Source organism: Accipiter gentilis, chromosome 27 (assembly GCF_929443795.1).
Source record: "Accipiter gentilis chromosome 27, bAccGen1.1, whole genome shotgun sequence".
Taxonomy (NCBI): domain Eukaryota; kingdom Metazoa; phylum Chordata; class Aves; order Accipitriformes; family Accipitridae; genus Astur; species Astur gentilis.
In genome coordinates, this window is record NC_064906.1 from 3455297 (window position 1) to 3475118 (window position 19822).

Here is a 19822-nt window from a genome sequence, read left to right on the forward strand (position 1 = left end):
AGCATCTATGAATCTAGTTCCTGTTTGTGCATCCCTTAAAAATGACTGATCAAGCTCAGAGGTCAACACATCACAGGCTGAAACACATTGATTCAAATGCAGTGGGACCCTCAGGAAGGTCACCCATTAAGCTGTCTGACTACTATTGCCTTAGTCTTTATGTTTTGGACAAAACCAAAATACAATAATTGTTATTTTTAATTAAACTTTGAAAGCCTGTCATATAAGACGTAAACTAGAGACACTCCCTTTTCAAGAAGTTTTTAAAAATCTACTTTTTTAATTAATTAGTGGAACTACAAAGAAGCATGACCTCACAGTTCAGTCTGGGGGTCAGTAGTTCTGGAGCGTTGCCTGGAGTCTGAAGCTCTTCAAGATCTGCTATAAAAATCATAACATCATTGTGCAGCTAGGGGACAGTTCCACACTTGATAGCCTCTCATTTTGTGGAGAAAAGCCTCATAAAATAAAATTCAGATGCTTATATTGCTGCTGTCACAATGTAGCTCTCAGTAAGTCAGCTTCCAGCTAAATGCTACCCACAAATATCTGCAATTCATTCACCCTTACAGTATTGCAAAGGGGGTAAATGAGGGCAAAGCCCGACCTTCTGATTTTAGTATCCTGTCTAACTATAAAACATTTAAATTTACATTTGTGTTCAGAGAATTTCACACCACTGTAATACTCTTGGCAGGGTATTATTTCCTATGTATACAGCATGTGCCCATCCATCAACGCTGTCTTGATCCTATTGTTAAAATCACTGAAAACCAAAAAGAACAAAATAAAACAAAATATCCACCCACGAAATCTCATAATAAAGAACATTCTTCTGGCCCAGATGGTTCACTGCAGCAAAAGGTTAGTCTTTTGTTCAAACAGGGCTTTCAACATCGCAATCTCTGCTAGCCACAGAACCATTTCTAGCCAATTACAGAGAATTTTAATTAGTACCAAAAAATGTTCCCAGCTTCCTCTGCATAGCCTTGCGGAGCAGTGAGATCATCTTTAGGAAGAGCCTCATCCCCTCCTGTACAGCTAGTAAAAACACTCGGTGGCTCCTGCAAAGCTGTTAGGAATTATAAAACAGGGTTTCATTAACAAAGACTCTGAAAAAGATAGAAAACAATAAAAAGCAACCTCATGAGATCATTTACTCCACAGTCTTATCTCAAAATAATCAGCTGTATCCACAACCTTCTGTGACAGATGCTTGCCTAATTTGCTCTTAAAAACTTTCAGTGATGGTGCAGTAGTGGTTAACACAAATATTAAGAATGAATGACCAAATCTTTAACATGAACAGCCTGACAGAAATAAAGCAGAACCAGAGGCAGTGGAGATACAAATCTGCTGAATAGTAAAAGCAGTTTAGAAACAAATATGGTTATTTTGAGGATATGGTGATGAATAGAAAGTTGGGTGTCTATGGAAGGGATAAGAAATAATTAAATTTACTTAGAGGTGGTCACAAGAGTGGTTCTAACAGAAATCAGGATCAGACTTAGCCAAAAACAGGAAAGGGCAGAAAGGCTGAATAGAAGGTTAGCTTTTGCAAATCTAAGCCAACCCTTGTGATCTGTTACCTTCGTTGCTAACACTGCTGTAAGTATATCTGTTCACTTTTTGCACTCCCTTCTTAGGTCAAGGGAGGCAAGGTACAGAAACATTTTATTCTACATTAATCTCACTCATGTAATTTGTTGGAGCTTTGAGAAATAGAAGGAATGTCCAAACTGATCGTTGGTGTCCTGATTTGTCCTTTGTATCATTTGAACACTGGCTCAAACAATGTCTGTGTCTAATTGACTTCACATGTTCAGCAGGCAACTGATCCCAGCACCTAACAGTCACCTTGGAGTTGAAATGTTTCTTAATGGACAATTTAATTCTCCTTTCCTACAGGTTAAGCCTCTATAGGCATAAAGAAAATTTGATTCCATTCCTCTTCACAGAGTTCTCTAAAATCATTGAAGCCTGTGATTCACATCTCCACCCAATCTCCTTATTTCCCAAACTACAGAGCCCATACACCATTTTTTCCAGATCTCTGATCATTCCCACTTTCCTCTGGGTTTGTCCCAATTTGTCAACTTTTTTCTTTAAGGGTGATTAGGAAAACCTGCACGCTCACCAATGTGAAGTTGCATGCAAAACTACTTCAAGTGCCTTCTCCTCCCTGTTAAACTTACCATGTGCAGACTTTTTTTCATAGCAGTGTGACCCCTGTGAGGAGTCACTTAAGCAAACTTGAAGAACTTGAACTGCAGTGAACAAGTAGCATGTATGGAGTCAGTGACTACACCTCAGCAAAGGGACAGTAAAACAGTAATTTAGGCAGAGGGATTAACACAGCTGCTTATTTAACTCCACCTCTAGTGTTCACTCCCTTCAACATCAGCCATGTACTTTGTCCCCTGCATGATTAATGTTTTCAGTGATGACAGAAGCAAAACACTGCAAAGTATTCTGGCCTCCTCACCTCAACCTATGGTTCATTTTCCCTCCCTGTAAAAGAGTGGGACGATTCTGCCTCTTACAGCTAGTGTCCTTATACTGAAACTTATCTTGTCACATCCATTTTAATAATCTCATTTTTTGCCTTGGCCTGCCAGATTTGGCTCATGCTACTTTTTATACTCTTCCTCAGTAGGTTCTGCACATGTTTTATTTGTACGTTGTCTTGCTGGTGTTCAAAGACATTTCTTTGCTGAGATGCCCAGCCCCTAGTCAGTGATTTTACCTGTCTGATGGCTTTACTGCTGCTTGCTCAGAAAAAAGGAAGTATTCGTGCAGCTTGTGAAATGGCAGGTAATACCCTCTTCTCCTTACAGGTCAGGACACACTTCAGAGGGACATCTTTTTCTTGTTACTCTTAAGTCAACAGCTGTGTTTGTATTAGTTATGACAACTACCATGCAAATTGAAGCACTAGTGCTGCTGGAGGAGCATGTCGTTGCAAAACACGCTGTCCCTGCCTTAGAGCTGTCGCAGGCCTTGCACCTGGTATGTCACCTCGGGGGGCTGCTTGGCAGTGACTGCACTGGTTGGATGTCTCTGCAGAGAGCTGTGGGAGGAGGCACTTGACTGGAGGAAAGCTAAGCTTCTGCAAGGCCAAAATTTCCACCTCCTCCAGACATTTGTGACCCAGCCCATTTGGAAAAATCCTTGAAGTTACTGCAATTTCCATATGGGTTCTAAGGGGCACTGTCCCTTCTATTCCACAGGCAGAGGTAGGAAGAGACAGACCATCTGACAAAACATCATCTTCTTCTCCCCTGTTTTCTCCCTCCACAGCAGGAAAAGCCGCCATATATACCCAAGTTTTCTGACAGTAGAGAAATGCTTGGTAAGAATTCCTTACAAATGTGCCACTTTGCATAAATAACTTCAGATGTGGCCCACAATCAACCACAAGATACAAATCCAGGGGAAAACAGGCTCTTCGGAGTCCAGTGCTCAGAGAACTATTTACTCTTCCTCATTTCCTGCACTCTGTGACACATTGTCAGGGACAAATTGCAGAACTGTAACAAAGCAAAATGTCGTAGAAAACAGGGAAAGAAAGGGTTAACATAGGAGAGCGGTCCCCACACACCTGCAAGCCCTAAGCAGCCTGAGGAGGAAGAGATGAAAGTCTAGACTCAGCTTCCTAGCAGGAAGTTTGTTGGTCTAAGCTTTGCTCTGAGGGAAGGAGCTATTTACTCCACCAGGCTGTGAAGGAGCTGCCATCCAAGAACACAATTTGCCCTGGACTAAAGTGTTGGTTGGTTGTTTTTTAATAGCCGATAAGGGCCCTAAAGCTGAGGACTGAAGACATCTAGCAGGTGTCAGCCTGCCTGCTAGAGGAGCCCGGAGGGTAAAGAAATATTGTGAGTGGCTCTTCCTGCCCTAAACGGGCTGGTGCAGGAAAAAATGCTCCAGGCAACCAGGTAACTACTTGTTCCTGACCCTGGGGGAAACCTGAGTGCTGGTGGCAAGGGCCTCCAGAGTTTTTTTCCCCCTGCTCAGCAGTGACAGTGTTTCCTGGTGCAGGTGAGGCTGAGGAGCCAGGTTCTGAGGCTCCTGGCTCTGTTTTCCCTGTGCAATAGTGGTTGGACAGCTCTGAGAAACAGAACCTGGTTTCAGAGCCAAAAAATACTGTATTTGTGCCCATAGGTGTGCATAAAGGAAAAACTGCCTTTGTACCTGCTCAGTAAACAGAAGTTGCTGGTCCCCTGCCTGTAGGAATAACACTAAATACCTCCACTGAAGCTACAGTGTACATTAATCCAAGCAGTAAGCTTATTCACAGGCTCTAAAATCAGAAGCTGAGACACTTAATCTGTTGATTTGCTCTAATGCTGAGAGGCTTCAAATGAGATTGGCTTCCACTGTTGCTATATTGGCTTGTAACTAGCTAATAGGTAGTATGTCACTCCGATACGCGCTGAACAAAACCCTTCTCGCTCCTCTCCAGGGCAAATCGTAGGGGAAAAGCCCCCCCCGCCCCCCTTTCCCCGGACCCCACCCGGGCACGGCCGCGGGGGGGGGAGCGGCGGGGACGGCCCACCGCGGGGAGGAGCAGCACCGCCCGCCCCGCTTAAATCTCGCTGCCGCGGCGGCCCCGCGGCGGCCCGGCCATGGAGGCGGCGTGGGACTGCCTGGGCTCGCTGGTGCGGTGAGTGCGGGGACCCTCTCCCCAGCGATCCCGGCAGCGGTTCGGGGGGCGGCGGGCCGGGGCTGCCGGGGGATGCGCGGGAAGAGCCGAGTCTGAACGACTCTGTCTTCAGGAGCAAAGGGCTCTTTCCAAGGAGCGGGGGGAGGCGAGAGGGAATCTGGTGGGCGCAAGGTGGGAGAAGCAAGCCGGCACACTCCCCCAGCCTTTCAGGCCGCAGACGAGGCTCTTCTGAGGGGAGCGCAAGCAGGAGCTTTGCGGTTCGGGCTCCTTTCTGAGGTACAACGGCTGGGACGCCTTCGCCCCTCGGCAGTGGTGAAGCTGCCGTCTTGCTCGCGAAGGGCTTGTGCGTCAGGCGCGGAGCCCCGCTGTAGTGGGCAGCCGCTTGCCCTCGGTGACTGCATGGCGGCTCCTGGCCTCTGTTCCCGCTTCAGGTGTGCTGACCGCATCCATAAAGGTACAGTTCTGCAGGCCACTCAAATGCATCCACTTCTAGCTGCGGTTCTGATACCTCTACAGTTCGTGTTTTAGCGGGGAAACCAGGTCTGCAATCTGGTTGAACCCTCAGTCTCCTTACTAATTTCTGACTTTTTTTTTTTTTTTTGCTTCACTGTTACTGCTGTTGTCATTTGCCTGTGAACTCTAACCTAAAAATTAAACTGTGCCATATTCTGAAGCCGCTCGTGTTGTGCAACATTGATTTTTCTGAGTGAGCCTGAAGACCATTGCACCACATTCTTAGACAAGCATAGGAGGCATATTGCAAACAAAGATAAAGAGTGAAATATGTGTACAGGGCTCAAGGCAGGCTTTTGATCCCCAGATTCTACTCAAAAAAAATTAATTCATCTGTCCCACCAGCCTTGATACTACACTGAATGCTTGGGGCAGTATCTACGAGTCCCTCTCTAGCAGGTTGTAGTTATACAAAACTAGACAGGATGCTAGAGTTTGAAGATACTTGCTCTTTCAATTACATTTGTGTTTTCCACTGACACAGGATCCCTCTCTCCTTTAGAGAAGAGCTAGGACTCGATCCTTTCAACTTTAAAAAGTAATAAAACAATAGTGGAGTTGTCTGCATCTAACATGTCACTCAGCTTTCTAATAAAGCTGACTAGTATGTTCCTTTCCTCTCCACTGCTTGTTTCCTGACTTAGCTTGATCAGCTTTTAATAGGAAATTATTTTTGGTAACCCCAATCTAGTAGAGAAATTCCCTGCATCAGGCATCAGTTTATCTGGTTTCTGAGGACAGCTGCAGCAAAACTAGAGCTTTCTAGGAGCCCTGTTTAGAGGCTAGCCTGTTTGAGTCTGTGGCCTTTGTGTGTCGGGCAAAACAAAGAAAAGCCAAGCTTTCAGCAACAGACCCAGAAATGGAAAGGTTTACGCTCTGTCTGGCTTTTTTTAATCACGCTGGCTTTTGTTTCCTAGTACTTTTTGTTAACTGAAACCTCAGCCTGCACTGGAGCCCAGACTCACCGTGCTTCATAAGCAGACTTCGTTTAAAGATTATATTGGCTAGTTTTATTGAAATGTAGGTGGAAGAAATAGCATCAATGTTAAATAACTCCCTAAGACTTGGACTCCTGTTAAGTGACTGGTGGTGGAGCTAAGGAAAGTCCTGGTTTATTAATCTGGGGTTTTTTCCTCTAACTTTTTACATCTGATAGAACTAGGCAGCAGTGTGAAGTGATTGATCTTAAATCCTGAAGAAACTTCTGCTCAGAGCTGCAAAATATGGCTTGCGTAGTTGGCTGTGCTAATGCCTGAGGTGAACCCTGTTAGCTCAAGTCCTGCCCACGAGCTGTGCCTCTTAACACTCTTCCTTCTGTATCAGGATCTATGTTTTGGCTTTTTTCCTTACACTTTGCCTTCTGTAAATGACAACTTGGCTCAAGTAATGGGAAAGAAAACTGTTCAACAGGACTGGTATTTTCTGTCATTGCAAAAAAAAAAAAAACCAACAAAAAACCAAACAAAATAATCTTGGCAGTAGTGTCATATATACCACTCAAGTAACTATTCTACATGCTAGTTTTCAAATGCATGAGAGGGAACAGGATGTAACTAGCTCTGAAAGGGTTGTCCCTTGAATCCTGAGTGTTGTGCTTTCTGACATCAGGGTGCCCTGTGGAGTCACCAGCCCCGAGGTAGATAAGCAGGCTTCATATCTGAGGAAAAGACTCAGTGATTCACAATGAGAGCTGCCCGTGGACCAGCGGGGTGATTGGGGGCATATTAACGTAGTCAGGAGATTAACAAACACGCCCTGTCCCAGCACGCTTCCCTTTGGCGGAGTTTCAATGCCTTTGTCCATGCTACTCTGTGTCACCTTGTCCTCCTCCCTGGTCTTGACCCTTCTCCAGGAGGAAAGTGCTTATTAGCTCTTTAGTTTGAAACAGTGCCTGTCTCCTGAAAACCATACTGACAGCTCATCCTCACCAGCTTTGTTACAGGAAGCAGAGATTTCCACCAGCTGTGTGTGCATATGCAAACTGTTGAAAGCCAGGGACCTAGTGTTTAGACAGCACTACCAAGAAGGTGTTAGCTTGAGATAGACTAAAACTGTTGAACATCTCCCTCCTTTAAAAAAAATAAAAGCTCCAATAATGCTGAGGTGTTTTTGAGGAAGGTAAACTTTGGTGTACAGAGGAAAGGCAATAGCCCAAAGCCCTGTAGAAGAGCAGTTCAGAATGAGAGCAGGAAATAAATTAATTGCTGAAACTCTGTCTGGCCAGTCACAACAATGACTTTCTGTACATCCCAAAAATATGCTTAAAGACCAGATAAGAGATTTGGAAAAGGCAGTTATTCTTCTGGGTCACTGTGGGCTTGCACAAAAAGTGTGACTGGGACATTGTTAGTTGAGTAATTTTTGTCATTTCATCCTTGTTCTAGGAATTCCTATATTCACTCTCTGGCTGCAGAAAGAGACTGCCAGTTCACTCCCTGTCCCTCTGCAAAAGTGTTTGAGAACAGATTTTCCTACATAAAGCTGACCTTTTACACTTATGTGGTGCAACTCAGTATTATGGCGCAAAAGGCATACAGGGGTTAAAGTCCAGGAATGCGGGAGACAAAATATTGTCTCCCGTCAAAAGACTTGGTAGAGATCAGTCCTTTCCAGGTATGATGCAGAGGGTGATTTCTGGCAAGCTGGCTATTGAATTAACCAATGTAATTTGGCAGCAAAAAGCTGCCACTAGTTGTAGATGGGAGCAGGTCTGTACCTTGGTACGGGAGTAGGCAGTTACCAGTGTTATGCGCTTGGTTTACCTAAGGGAACCTAAATAGTCACTGTTAAAACATGTGATTGCCCAGGAAAGTATAAAACCTCTTTCTAAAAGCATTTGAATTCTTCCAGCCTCTCTGGCAGCCTGCTCTGGCACTATGCATTTATGTACTTCGATCTTAATTTTCATTTCATTTGACTTCTTTTGATATATTAGGGGACAAACAAGTCTTATTTTGTGATTTTTCAAAACTAGATTATAGTTTAAGTTTTATAAAAGTTAAGTTAAGTTAACTTAACTTTTAAGCCTTTAAGTTTAAGCCTTAACTTTCTACAGCCTTAGGTTTTATAGGCTGTAGATATTACTTACAAGATAAATGCCTTGGCTGTTTGGAAGTCAAGCATAACTATATCGAAAAGCTCCATTTGCGTTCTGATGCTAGGTATTTTGAATATGGATACCATGTTCAGTCTTCCTAAAGCACACTCATATCTTAAATAATTAGTTGAAAGTAGTCTTGTGTGTTACTTCATTGAGTGTTTATCTTGCAGGTAAAGAGAATAGTCGAAGTGGCTGAATGCAGTAAGAGTTGCTGCCTTTCTAATTCAGTGTTAAAACCAGTCAGCCTCACTGTAATCATGACCTTGACATCAGCTGAGCTAGAGGTGGCCCACATATACTTGAAATGTTTTTAATTTTAGAAGTGTTTTCAAATGTCACTGGCAAGGGAAAGTTCAGAGACAACGTGTCTGTAGGGCTATGTAGTATTTAGTTTTGAAAGCAAGCTCCACGAGTCTAACGTGACCTGTGAATTACTCGTATAATGTACTTATGTCACTGAACTCAACAGTCCTCTTCCTTCTCACAGTACTTGACATGACTATTTTTATAACACTGCTGAATTTTTATTTGTCTTAGATCTTTGGTATCCATGGGAGCATCTGTGGGAGCAGTAACAAAACAGACCCTGTTCCCTCCTCTCATGCCTGCAGGGCGACCTTTCCGTGTGTCAAATGCCTCCCGAAGCAGCCGGAAAGGAATTGTGGCAAGCAGTCTGCAAGAGCTCATCAGCAAGGTATAGAAAACATTCCCACTCTGGCTGAAACTTATAATGAAGTACAATATCCCACAAAGGCAACCCATAGAGTCTTGTTCTTCTAAAAATCATTACTGGGGAAGTTCAGGAGAATATGTCAGATAAGCAAGTCTTAATATGAAATGATAGGCCCTCTTTTGAATGCTAAAGTCTACTGGGTTTTTTTGCAGACTTTAGATGCCTTCCTTATATCTGCTGGAATAGTTACTCTGGTTTTGGAGGAAGATGGCACAGTTGTGGACACAGAAGAGTTCTTCAAGTCCCTGGATGATAATACACACTTCATGGTTCTAGAAAAAGGACAGAAATGGACACAAGTAAGTGTTAACTGCCTCTCACACTTGAATAGAAGTGGATGGAAGAATGTCTGTGGCTCCTAAAATTGTTGGAAAGAGGGGAGAAGAGGAAGAAAACTTCCCCTAAAGAAAGCAAGGTATCAACTCCTTGTTTAGCCTTACTGGGTGACAAATCAAGTTCGTTTTCGGGGTTTTTTTGTCCCTTGCTTGGACATAGAACTGTTGGCAAAGATCTACCAGGGATTGAAATGAAACATTACAAATGAAAAGAATCATAGGGGAAATCCCCTGCTTTTGAAGAGCCTCAGGCTTTGTTCTTGAGCCTTTTTGTAACATAAAGAAAATGAGGACATTGCATGAAGTTAAAAATACAATGTCTTTAAAGGTTAGCTTTGGGAGGGGGGGATTTCAAAATTAAGCAATATAAAACAAATTTTGCCTTGTGAATGCAGTAATGGTTTAGTGAAGGTTAGAAAAATGCCCGTGTTTAGTCTTGTGAACAGCTAAAAGTTGTCATCAAAACCTAATGTTAGTCTACATGCTTCAAGACATTTTAAGAACTATTAAGATCGGCTAGCTTTAGCCTTCTAATCATATCAACTCGGTGTCCAGTTTGTGGTTTTGTGGGGGAATAGTCATCTGTTTGTTAATAAGATGGAGTCAAACTCCTAATTGTCTTTCCATGAAATGGTTGTTGCTAGAAAGCTCGCATCAAATTTTCTTCTACCAGGTGCAGAGCTAGCTGAGGAGCTGTAAGCAGGCCTATCATTTTTCTGTTTGTACACGGATGGCTCAGTCGTGTGGCCCCGTTTTCTCAGGCTTCTGTTGCAGTGTGGGCAGTTTGCACATTTTTCCCCAAGATACTTCACTGGCTTATCAACATGTTGCACCTGGGCCATGAGCTCCAAGAGCAGAAAAGAAGTTGCAGCCAGGGTATGACTCCACGTTGCTCCTTTCCCCTCTGCCCTGTGTCCTGACTGGCATGGCAGCAGAACAAATTTGAATGCTGTCCCTCTTTAGGATGTGCTGAATGGCAGCAGGAGGACTGCTGCAGCTTTGCAAATCATCTGGAGTGTAGCACAAGCTCTGTTGTGCTTTATCCAAATATTCTGGGTACTAAGGGGTGGCGGGGGGGGCAGAATATGCTACCAAGCATACCAGATACTTGTACATGTCCAAAACTGTTGTTGATAGGGGGCCCTGTTGCTGGAGCTTGGAGGCTGTCGAAGTAAAACAGGCAGAAAGTTGCTGGCTAATGACATACTACAGCGTTTAACTTGGTCTGACTTATCACGACACTGTCTGAGTGCTGGGGTGACAAAAGTACAAAAAAGTCCAGCCTCACAAAACTTTAGTGCTTCATTTAGCATGCAAAAAACAGCTTGGCAGCTGCTAAGTTATTAACCTTGTTAATAACTCAGCAGAATGTGCTGAGCAGAGTATCCCATGTATCCACTAGATGTCTCTGTAAATACGGGTCGTGATTTCCTTTATTTTTTTGTGAAGCAAGAGATCCTGAAAGCATCATGGTCAGCCCTGAAGCAGACAAGGGCTGCTTTCAAAAAAGGAGGCCATATTCGAGGTGGAAGATGACTTTCCGTGCGCCGCCTCCTCTTAAAAACTCAGTCTTAAACCCTAGGCCTCATCAGTAGTGGTTTCCTCCCCATGTTACTTTTTTAGTAGGAAGAGAAAGAGAGGTATTATGAGCCAAGATTTGAAAGGAGGACCTGACTTTTCACAGATGTCACCTTTGCAGCTATCTCTAAGAGTGCTCATCAGTATTGTGTTCCTTCCTAAATGGAAGGACCTGATGTCATCCTGGTTATTTGGTGGCCTGTTTCAGTGTAGACTAACTGTGCTGCCTCAGCTAGCAGCTGGAACATACCAGGATAATTAAATGGCAGCAACCCTGTCCAGTGGCATTACAAGTTGCTTCAGTATGCTCTGGAGAAGAAGCTGTATTACAGGGAAGAAATATTCAGGAGGTGCTATGTCACTCTAGAACTTCTGTGTCTGTTTGGAATAGCTTCAGGAGCCTGGTCAGGACTCAAACAAAATTACATAAGATGCAGACTTGTTTTTCCTCTGTGCTAATGCTTTTAATTCTAGTTTAGAATTGATGGAGAACTAGCCCCAAGACTGGAATAAGCAAGCTGCTTCTAAAGAGCTGCACTGTTAACGGTTGTCTTGCTGTAGCTTCCTAGCTCATGGTACAAACTGTTTCTTTTTAAATTAGACAAGGAATGGAGTTGCTGCTGTGAGACAAAAGAAGAAAATGGGAGTAGCCAACATCACATTTGATCTATACAAGCTGAACCCTAAGGATTTTATTGGCTGCTTAAACATCAAGGCGACCTTCTATGAGATCTACTCTGTCTCATATGACATCAAATGTATGGGAGCAAAAAGCGTATTACGGTAAGTGTGTTTCCACTACTGATGAGGTGTATGCTTTAATGTAAAATCTGTGTTTGCTTATTGGTTCTGTGAAGCAGGTGTGTTTATAAACTTAGTATTTTTATTAATTCTTACATACTGGCCAATATGCTGAATCTTCCTTTGTAAGGTAGATAGCTGACCTGTAAAAACTTACTATAGCTTTTTATGCTGGAATCTTAAATTTCCCCCAAGGCAAAAATCTTATCAGCTTGTATTTACTGCAAGGGTGTAGGTACAGTCTTTTTGCTTTACTGAGAGAATTTCCCCAGATTTCTTTGACTTGTTTGAAGAATGCAGGAGGCTGAGGAAGAAGCATCGGACTCTTTGAAGGGGGGACTTCAAGGGCATGAAATGAGAGGAATCTGAGATCCAATGGCAGAGGTCTGAAAGCCTGCTCAGACTTTGCAATACCTGGCTGCCAAATTCACCACCTGAGCTACATGGAGGCAAAGGAAAATGGAAGAGATGTGACACTGTCTGCTGTCTTAATGTGAATTTGTCATCTGTACTAAGACTCTGTGATGTCACTGGTTTTTAGCCAACTGGTCTCTAAGCAAATGAATGGAGCCTATCAAGGACTGCTGTCTCTGGCAGGACTAATCTGTGGTGGGTTGTGAGTTTGGCAGAACTGGCTGTTGGGAAATGCTGTCTTATGCAGGGACAAAATAATACCTGTCCTGTCCACTGCTTTCAGTGGTGTGTTGAAAGTCTGTGCCTTGTCAAAACCAGCTGTGTCCTGCCCTGGTTGAAGAAAACTTCTGATTTCAGACACCTTCATAGAGGTGCCATACTTTGACAGTTATTTAAGCTGCACCCCTGAATTTCTCTACCTGACCTTTCAAATTGTGGCTGAGACACAACAGTGTAGTCTTGCTGCATGTTATTACTTGAGGACCAGATCTGCTCTGTACAGAACAAACAGATGCATATGCCTTAAGAGAGGTTTTTGCTTGCCTTGAGGGACATGTAGTCTTTCCTTTGAAGTATCCCTTGTCTCCTGATGCAGGTATTAAGCATTGTAATGCTAATCTTATTCCCTGTCTTTCAGTCTGACTGACCTGTCCCACTCTACTTAGGTGGTCCCTTGCTTAATCTTTCAGGCTATAGCTGATGTGACTGTAGATGAGACTCATCTCTCTGGTGATGCTGCAGTGATTATCCAGCTATATGCTGTGCCCACCTGTAGCACTGGCTTAATTAGGATTTCTTCAAAGCAAAGGTTTACCCTTGAACAGCTGCACTCCTCCAGTTCCTATGTTTGTCAAGTCTTGAGCCAGAAGAAACTCTGATTTCTGGCTATCTGCTATGAAGATGAGTATCTTGCGCTGCTGGAGAGTTTGAAGTGACAGTCCTGCCTCCCTGCCAACACAGGGCAGCTGGTGAGAAAGAAGAGGTGCTGGCAAACAGCTGAAGTAGCTGTGGAGTTCTTCTGGAAGCACTGTTATGTTACAGAGTTGAGCTGTAAGGGAAGTGTCAGGGTGAGAAAATAGTCTGCTAGCAAAGAACAGGGGTGACAGAAGAGAGAACCTTGGGTACTCTTGAACACAACAGTGAGATGGCCTGTCTCAACTTGCTGTTGAAATTGTAGACAGATGATGTTAGGTTCTTGGTGTAGTCCCTCTGCTAATGATTTCCAAATTGCTAATTCTGATGCCCTCTCCCTGAGCCCAGCTGCAGAGTGTGAAGGGAAAAGACTTTAAAATCTGCAGTTGTTCATTGGTGGGAGGAGCTCAAAGCCTGCCAGATCCGATTAGTGCATTTCCCCTAATGGTTTCTCCCTGTAATATCCAACTGAAGGATCAAATGTCTAGTTCAACAAATAACTTGCTCCATGGCTTAAGTGACAACTGCTATGTGTGCAAGTGACACACTGCAGCTGCTCAAAACCTTGGTACCAGGTGCAGCTTTCTTTACAACTGTACTATCTGGTGGAGGGAAGGACATACTGAAATGGCATATGTGTGGGAAGCATGAATAAGGATACAGTGTTTTTTTTAAAGGCTTCCCAGGCTCTAAGTACAGGGTATTCTACTCTTTTGAAGCATTGGATTTTGACTGCAAACCTTCTTTCATCACAGTGGAAAAAAATGTATTTGTAGGAAGAAGACTTTGCCTTCTCTACTAGAGCTCAAAGAAGTGAGTAGCAGCAGAGGGTTCACAGCTGCATGTTTGCTCAGACAGGAATTCAGAAAATCTTCCCTCTTTTTTGCAGAAGAGGAAGCCTGGTCTGGTTTCTGCATCTTCAGAAACAGATCCTTATCCAGTATTGGGATGGTTCCAGTTCTTGTGTACCACTTCCCCATTCCCTCAGCTTTGTAGTTGTGGGGGCCTAGTTAACTTTCGGGAGATGAGGCTTGAATATAGCTCTTAGTACTGATGTCTCTGTTGTTTTGTGGAGAATGGAAGGAAGGCACAACTATAACTAAGTCGACTAAATGACCATTCAAATATGATGATCTCTATTCCTCTGCAATCCTGTGATCTACAGTTTATATTGTAGACCTCTGATGCTTACCTGATCTTAGTTTATGGATCTGTACTGATTCTCACACAGGATTATATATTTGAATGCTGATACTTACTAAATCTTTAAAAAATAGAATAGTTGTGAACTGAGAATTCTTAAGGCTTGCCGCTTAGACAACATTGATTTGCTTGGCTTCACTTGTTTTGCTGTTGGGCATCCACTGTGATGTGATTGCTCAGCTTCAGATCTAATCAAGTTTGATCTGTAGCTTGGAGATACATGCAGTGTTGTATTAGTGAATGGCCTAAAGGTGGGACATGATGTGGATTCATACTGCAGGAATGCTGCTGGGCTCCCAGGCAAAGTTGTATTCAGTGGTGCTCTGGTAGTTTGAGTGATGGCTTTGCAGAAGGCCTGTAAATGCCTAACAGAATGACAGCCTGCTTTTTTAAATGTGTTTTCTGGTTCTGCCAACACATCAATAGTTTTCTGTTAATCGATGGCCACAGAAGTATTTTTTCTAAAGAAGGTAGAAAAATGGCAGGCTTCTCAGAAGTAATGAGAGAGTTCTTAAATATATCTACTTAACTCATCCTAAAAGTGTTGTGGTTGGGGAGAAGGGGGTAATATCCTGTTGGTGATTTTTTTTTTCTTTTTTTTAAACAAATGGCTTTTCTTCTAGGAAGGTGCTTCAGCTAATGTCCCATGCAGCACAAATAACTGGACAGTTCCTTCTCTATACTGGAACATATATGTTGCAGTTGATGGGTGAATATGACGAAGATGGCACGTGTACAAGATCAAGGCGGGAGTAGTGAGCACAGCTGCACTTCTGATATCGGATCCTTTTGTTTAAAGACATTCTCTTGCCCAGTGTTGACTGTAATGATGTTATAGTAGGGGGATGTCCACTGATGTGAACTAACATTTTTCCCATTTGGGAATGCTTGTAGGCCTTAGTCATAAAATCTTTGGTGTTCACAGGTTCTTAACACAGCAAAAGGATGGGTGCCTAATGTCTAAGAATTCAGCAAAAGAAGACAGGGCAGGTTTTTGCCCTGGCAACTCAAATGGAGAATAAGTGTACTTGGAAACTTGCATGCTTTGTAACCAGTGGAATATTTCTTGCACTGATCAAAACATTGTTTGGTTGGGGTTTTTCATGGCTGTCTACTTGCCTTCTGAACAGACTGGGCTGTAAGACGGGAGCAGGAGGGGCTGTGTTTTTTTGGTTTTAATCCTTAACAGTGCTGGTATTAGTGTCCCACTGGCATTGAGGTACAAAAGGGTGAAGTGTACTTATTTACTCCTGCTAACAATGGAGCTACACAATACAAGTGAATCCTGGTTCAGTGACTGACTACTCTCATGAAGTCTAATTGGAGAAAGTGCAACTACTAAGCAGAAGCTTAAAATTTAGCCTTACTCCCCGTAAAACAAGTAAAAACATTTCATTATAACTCTATATTTTTCTGCAAATCTATGGAAAGTTCAGGTTAGTATAGCTCATACCAGTTGAAGAACTCAATATATTTCTTTAATGGGTCTGATGTCTAGTTCTGCCTGAAGTATTGAATAATTTGCTATAGTTTCCTGAATATGGCTTATAACAACCTGCTGAAGCTTCCTTCAAGGGTTAAACCATCACTTCTGTAGTTTTTACTGTTCAGTTACAAGATGACACTACATCCCAAACTGTACTTGAGGTACATGTAAGAGATACTGGATTTTGATGCCCCTGTGTTCACGGGAGAGCATCAGGACACAATCTAGTCTTGTGTAACATACATACGCTCTAAACTGAATGTTTGCAGTTTTATAGTCTCCCAAGACAAGCTGTATTAAAGGGCAAAGTTTTTAATCCTTAGGTAGAATTGTCCATAAAGTTTTCTACAGTTCAGTGAACTGCTAGTATGACCAGCTGCCAGCAAGCTTTTCCTCAACAGTGTAGAAAACTGGAAAATGAGCAGTTAGGCATCTTGTGTCAAAATACAAACTCCCATTGCTGAAGGGAAAAAGCCCAGCTTTGACTTTTCATAGGTGTGGCTTTTGAGGTTTTCATTTGCTTGCTCATTAAGAATTTTAGTAAGTTATATTCTTGCTTAAGACTGAAAGCTATTAAGGAGACAGCAGATACAGTTAAAGGTGTCTGACCTGATGGCAGGTGCCACCTAGGAAAAGAAGCTCTGGTGACAGAATGAACAAGTGGGGCAGGGGAAGAAAGCAGTGGGAGCGAAAGGAAAAAGACCCATGTGGACCTCACAGTGCTTGCCATGCCTCTGCTGAGACAAGAATCCATTAACTATGTGCCTCAACTGCACTGATCTGTTGGAGGAAAACCTAATCTGCTAAAAGAGGAGCAGGTGGACTGAAAAATGAAGCATCATGGTTGGTGGGATCTATTTTGGTCTGTCAGCTGGGTCTGTTCACTTCAAATGTCACTAATATATGGGAATATTGCTCTTTTTCGTCTGCAATTTTCACCTTCATATGCTTATTTTTGCCTTCCCTTTATGGATGTGACTTAGCTGGAGCTGCATCTTTCAAATCACTGCTGTGATGAAAAGCAACCTAAATCCAAGTGTTAAAGGGATTGATGGATGCAAGCTTGGTAGGTCTCCACCTGTCTCTTCAGTAATGGTATTACAAATAAGTAGACAGCTAAGAAAAACTTCGGGTTTTTGCTGATTTCTGTTGTTTCCCATCTACTTATGAGTGTTTGCTAGAGGAGGCAAGAGGGCACACTGCTCCAGACAAGGGGAGGACTTGTTCTTTCATAATTTCTTACAGGGAAGAGTGCTTGTAGCTTGCAGCACTTGTCAGGTTTCCTTCAGAAGAAAACACTGAACTATTCTGTGTGTAATGAGAAAGAGGTTATATTAAAAGGGAGGCTTTATACTTCATCTGTATTGTTCTTGACACCTCCCCCCATGATTGTTGCCATGGTAACTGTTGGCCAAAGTCTTTCTACCCCTATCAAACAATTGCATTTAACTGGTGCAGTGCAAGGACTTTGTCATTAAGTCTTTCAGCTTTCAAAGACCATATATTGTATAAAACCAAGCACACCTCTTGAAAGCAAACTCTATGTAATGGTCCTAAGAATATTTATGTTGCTAACAGTGGAAGCACCAACATTAAAAAAAAAAAAAACAAAACAACTTGCACAGTTCAATATTGCTTTGTGTGAGTTGCTTCTTCAACATCTGCAATCCAAAAGCTTTTGCAATTCTGAACTGTGCAGATCTCAAATTCCAGTCTTCTATAGCCAGAGGCAATTGTTACAGAACTAACATTCCATAGTTCCCAACGGCACTCAGAATCTAACGTGATCTAAAATGCTAACTCTGTATGAATTTGCAATGTTTTTAAGCAGCTGCTTCTTTGACAGCTTAACACTTAAAACTTGAACTGCTGAAGGTCATGTGAGCTGCAGTCTCCATCTCAGAGCATCTCCCTCTAATTCAAAACGCAAACAGATGAACAAAGTAACTCAGCTTTGATATTTTCTCAGAATGGGAGAAGTGTCTTGGAAGTTGTAAGTGTCTGAAATTGTTTCATTGCTTCTGAATCTGGATTTTGTCACAGGCGCAGTATTTGGGGGGTGATATTTGCTACTGTACCAACTTCCTTCCAGAGATAAAGTTTTGGCTTTGGGTCAAACTGGACGAGTTTGTCATTCTCCAGTTTGGGGTTGGTTTTTTGTTGTTGTGTTGGTGTTTGGTTTTTTTTTTTTACAGACTGCTTAGGAGGCGTAGCTTTTACTTCAGCTGTATCTGGTACACAGCAAAGAACTTCAGCATTATCTACCTTTCAGAAAATGTTATACAAGTGGTGTACAATATCTAGCAAGAGACAGAAAAACAAAAACTAAAAGCACAGGCTCTTAACTGCAGGTAGGTAGAGAAGAAGCTAGCTTTTCTACTTGACATTTTTAGCTTTAATTTTTTTTCCCATAAATTCAGTTAATCTGCTCATGTTACTGTTGCGGTCAAGGCTGGTAGCAGTGACATGTTGAAGGTATGAAACGTGTTTACTGCCTCCTTGCTTGCACTGGCCCTTTTTGCCTGTTGCTTTGCATCACTTACTAACAATGCACCAAGTCATGCTCTAGTTACCAAAAAAGGAATTTTCACTGAAGTACTCAATCTTGTTGACTCAGGCACTGTTCATGTTCTGCAGGCAAAACAAAGTGGCTGTCTTCATGACTAGAATGAAGTATTTAGTAGCTTTTTTTGTGTGTAATTTATCATTACTTCATTTCCTTCCTTTCATAAACACATGAAGTTGTGCTTTCTTGCACCTTCCTATTCTTTCAGGAGAAATAAGGGTAACAAGCTCTTCTGTCCAGGGGGAGAGGAAAAGGCAGTGTCTAAATTCCTTAGACCATTTGGAATATGCTCTGGGAAACATCCTGAATCCCTTCCCTACAGAGAAGGGAAGGGTAAAGAAAGGAAAATAGGACTTTGAGCTGGAAGTTTTTTCAGTACAGTGAGTAGAGAGGTAGGTGTTCACAATTTAGGAAATGTTGGTAATTCTGAATATTAACGGTGAAGATAACTGCAGATGATCATTGGTAACTGACTAGAATTATAACTCTAAATCATTTCAGCATGCTTCTTCCTGAGATAGCACTTGAACTACAGGCACAAGCTTCTTTAATTAAAACAAAAAAAAGGTTAAAACCAAAGTACAAAGTGTATTTTTTACTTGATGCTTCAAGTTTTACTGGAGGAATTAATGTGATTAACATACCACTTCAGTTATGTATTAATAAGTATCCTTGTGGGGTTTAGAGTTTATTACTGCTTTTTCTAACTTACCTTGTCATATATGTAGCGAAGATATTTATAAACATGAGGATTGCTATTTTGCTAAGGGAAAAGATAGAATTTTACCACTTCACAAATTTTAAACTCAGTAGTTGAACTTGCTATGAAAATTGAGATGGGTGAGAATTATGTACCAGTGATGACAATATTTTCTGATGTGTGGTGCCAATTTTAAGGAACACTGTCCATGAGTAAATAAAATCAAAAGGTGGCTTTGGATGTTGTCTCTATTAATTTCCAGAATAACTTATTCCTGAAATAATCATTAATGTATCTATGGTCTGGCACAGACAGTTTCCAACTGCTGGACTGCTGCAGTGAAGTAACTGGATACTATTATGTGGCTCTGAACTATTAACTCTTTACTGCTGACTCACTTTCTGGCCTCAGAGAAACCATGCAAACTGTGTTTCCTTTCATACAAAAAGAATGCCTTCCTCCATCTTTTACCAAAGCTGCAAAAGACTGCAAACAACTGAGTACAGGAGCTAGAAGGCTTCAGCAATCTCTGGTTTTCACTAAATACTGTAAGGATCAAGGACCTCTTTTTATAATGCCTCGCAGAAACTCCCTGCAATCATTTACCTACAGGTACAGTAGTACACATTTGATTGTAGGGAAATACGAATTTATTTCAGTGAAATATTAGATTTGTCTAGTTCAGGATTAACTTAGTCTTCAGGAGGAATGGCATGCAAGTGTGATCAATCTAGCACACTTCTATCTAATAAGTACATCCTATACTCAGTTTAAGGGACAGTTTTGCAAAGCTTGACTATTGAGCAGTTCCCCTCTTG

General features: G+C 42.2%; 1 protein-coding gene across 2 annotated transcripts; it reads left to right on the forward strand.

The window, feature by feature from the left end:
- The first annotated feature begins 4497 nt into the window (after positions 1-4497).
- CIDEA (cell death inducing DFFA like effector a) lies at positions 4498-19241 on the forward strand. Of its 2 annotated transcripts, none has more exons than XM_049830348.1 (5): positions 4498-4663; positions 8814-8970; positions 9162-9308; positions 11524-11705; positions 14876-19241. In XM_049830348.1, exons 1-5 carry the CDS (start codon positions 4626-4628, stop codon positions 15006-15008), a joined length of 657 nt encoding a protein of 218 aa, XP_049686305.1. In that variant the 5' UTR covers positions 4498-4625; the 3' UTR covers positions 15009-19241. The 2 variants fall into 2 exon arrangements, with proteins under 2 accessions (XP_049686305.1, XP_049686306.1); XM_049830349.1 differs by having other exon boundaries at positions 14880-14997.
- The last annotated feature ends 581 nt before the right edge of the window (positions 19242-19822 follow it).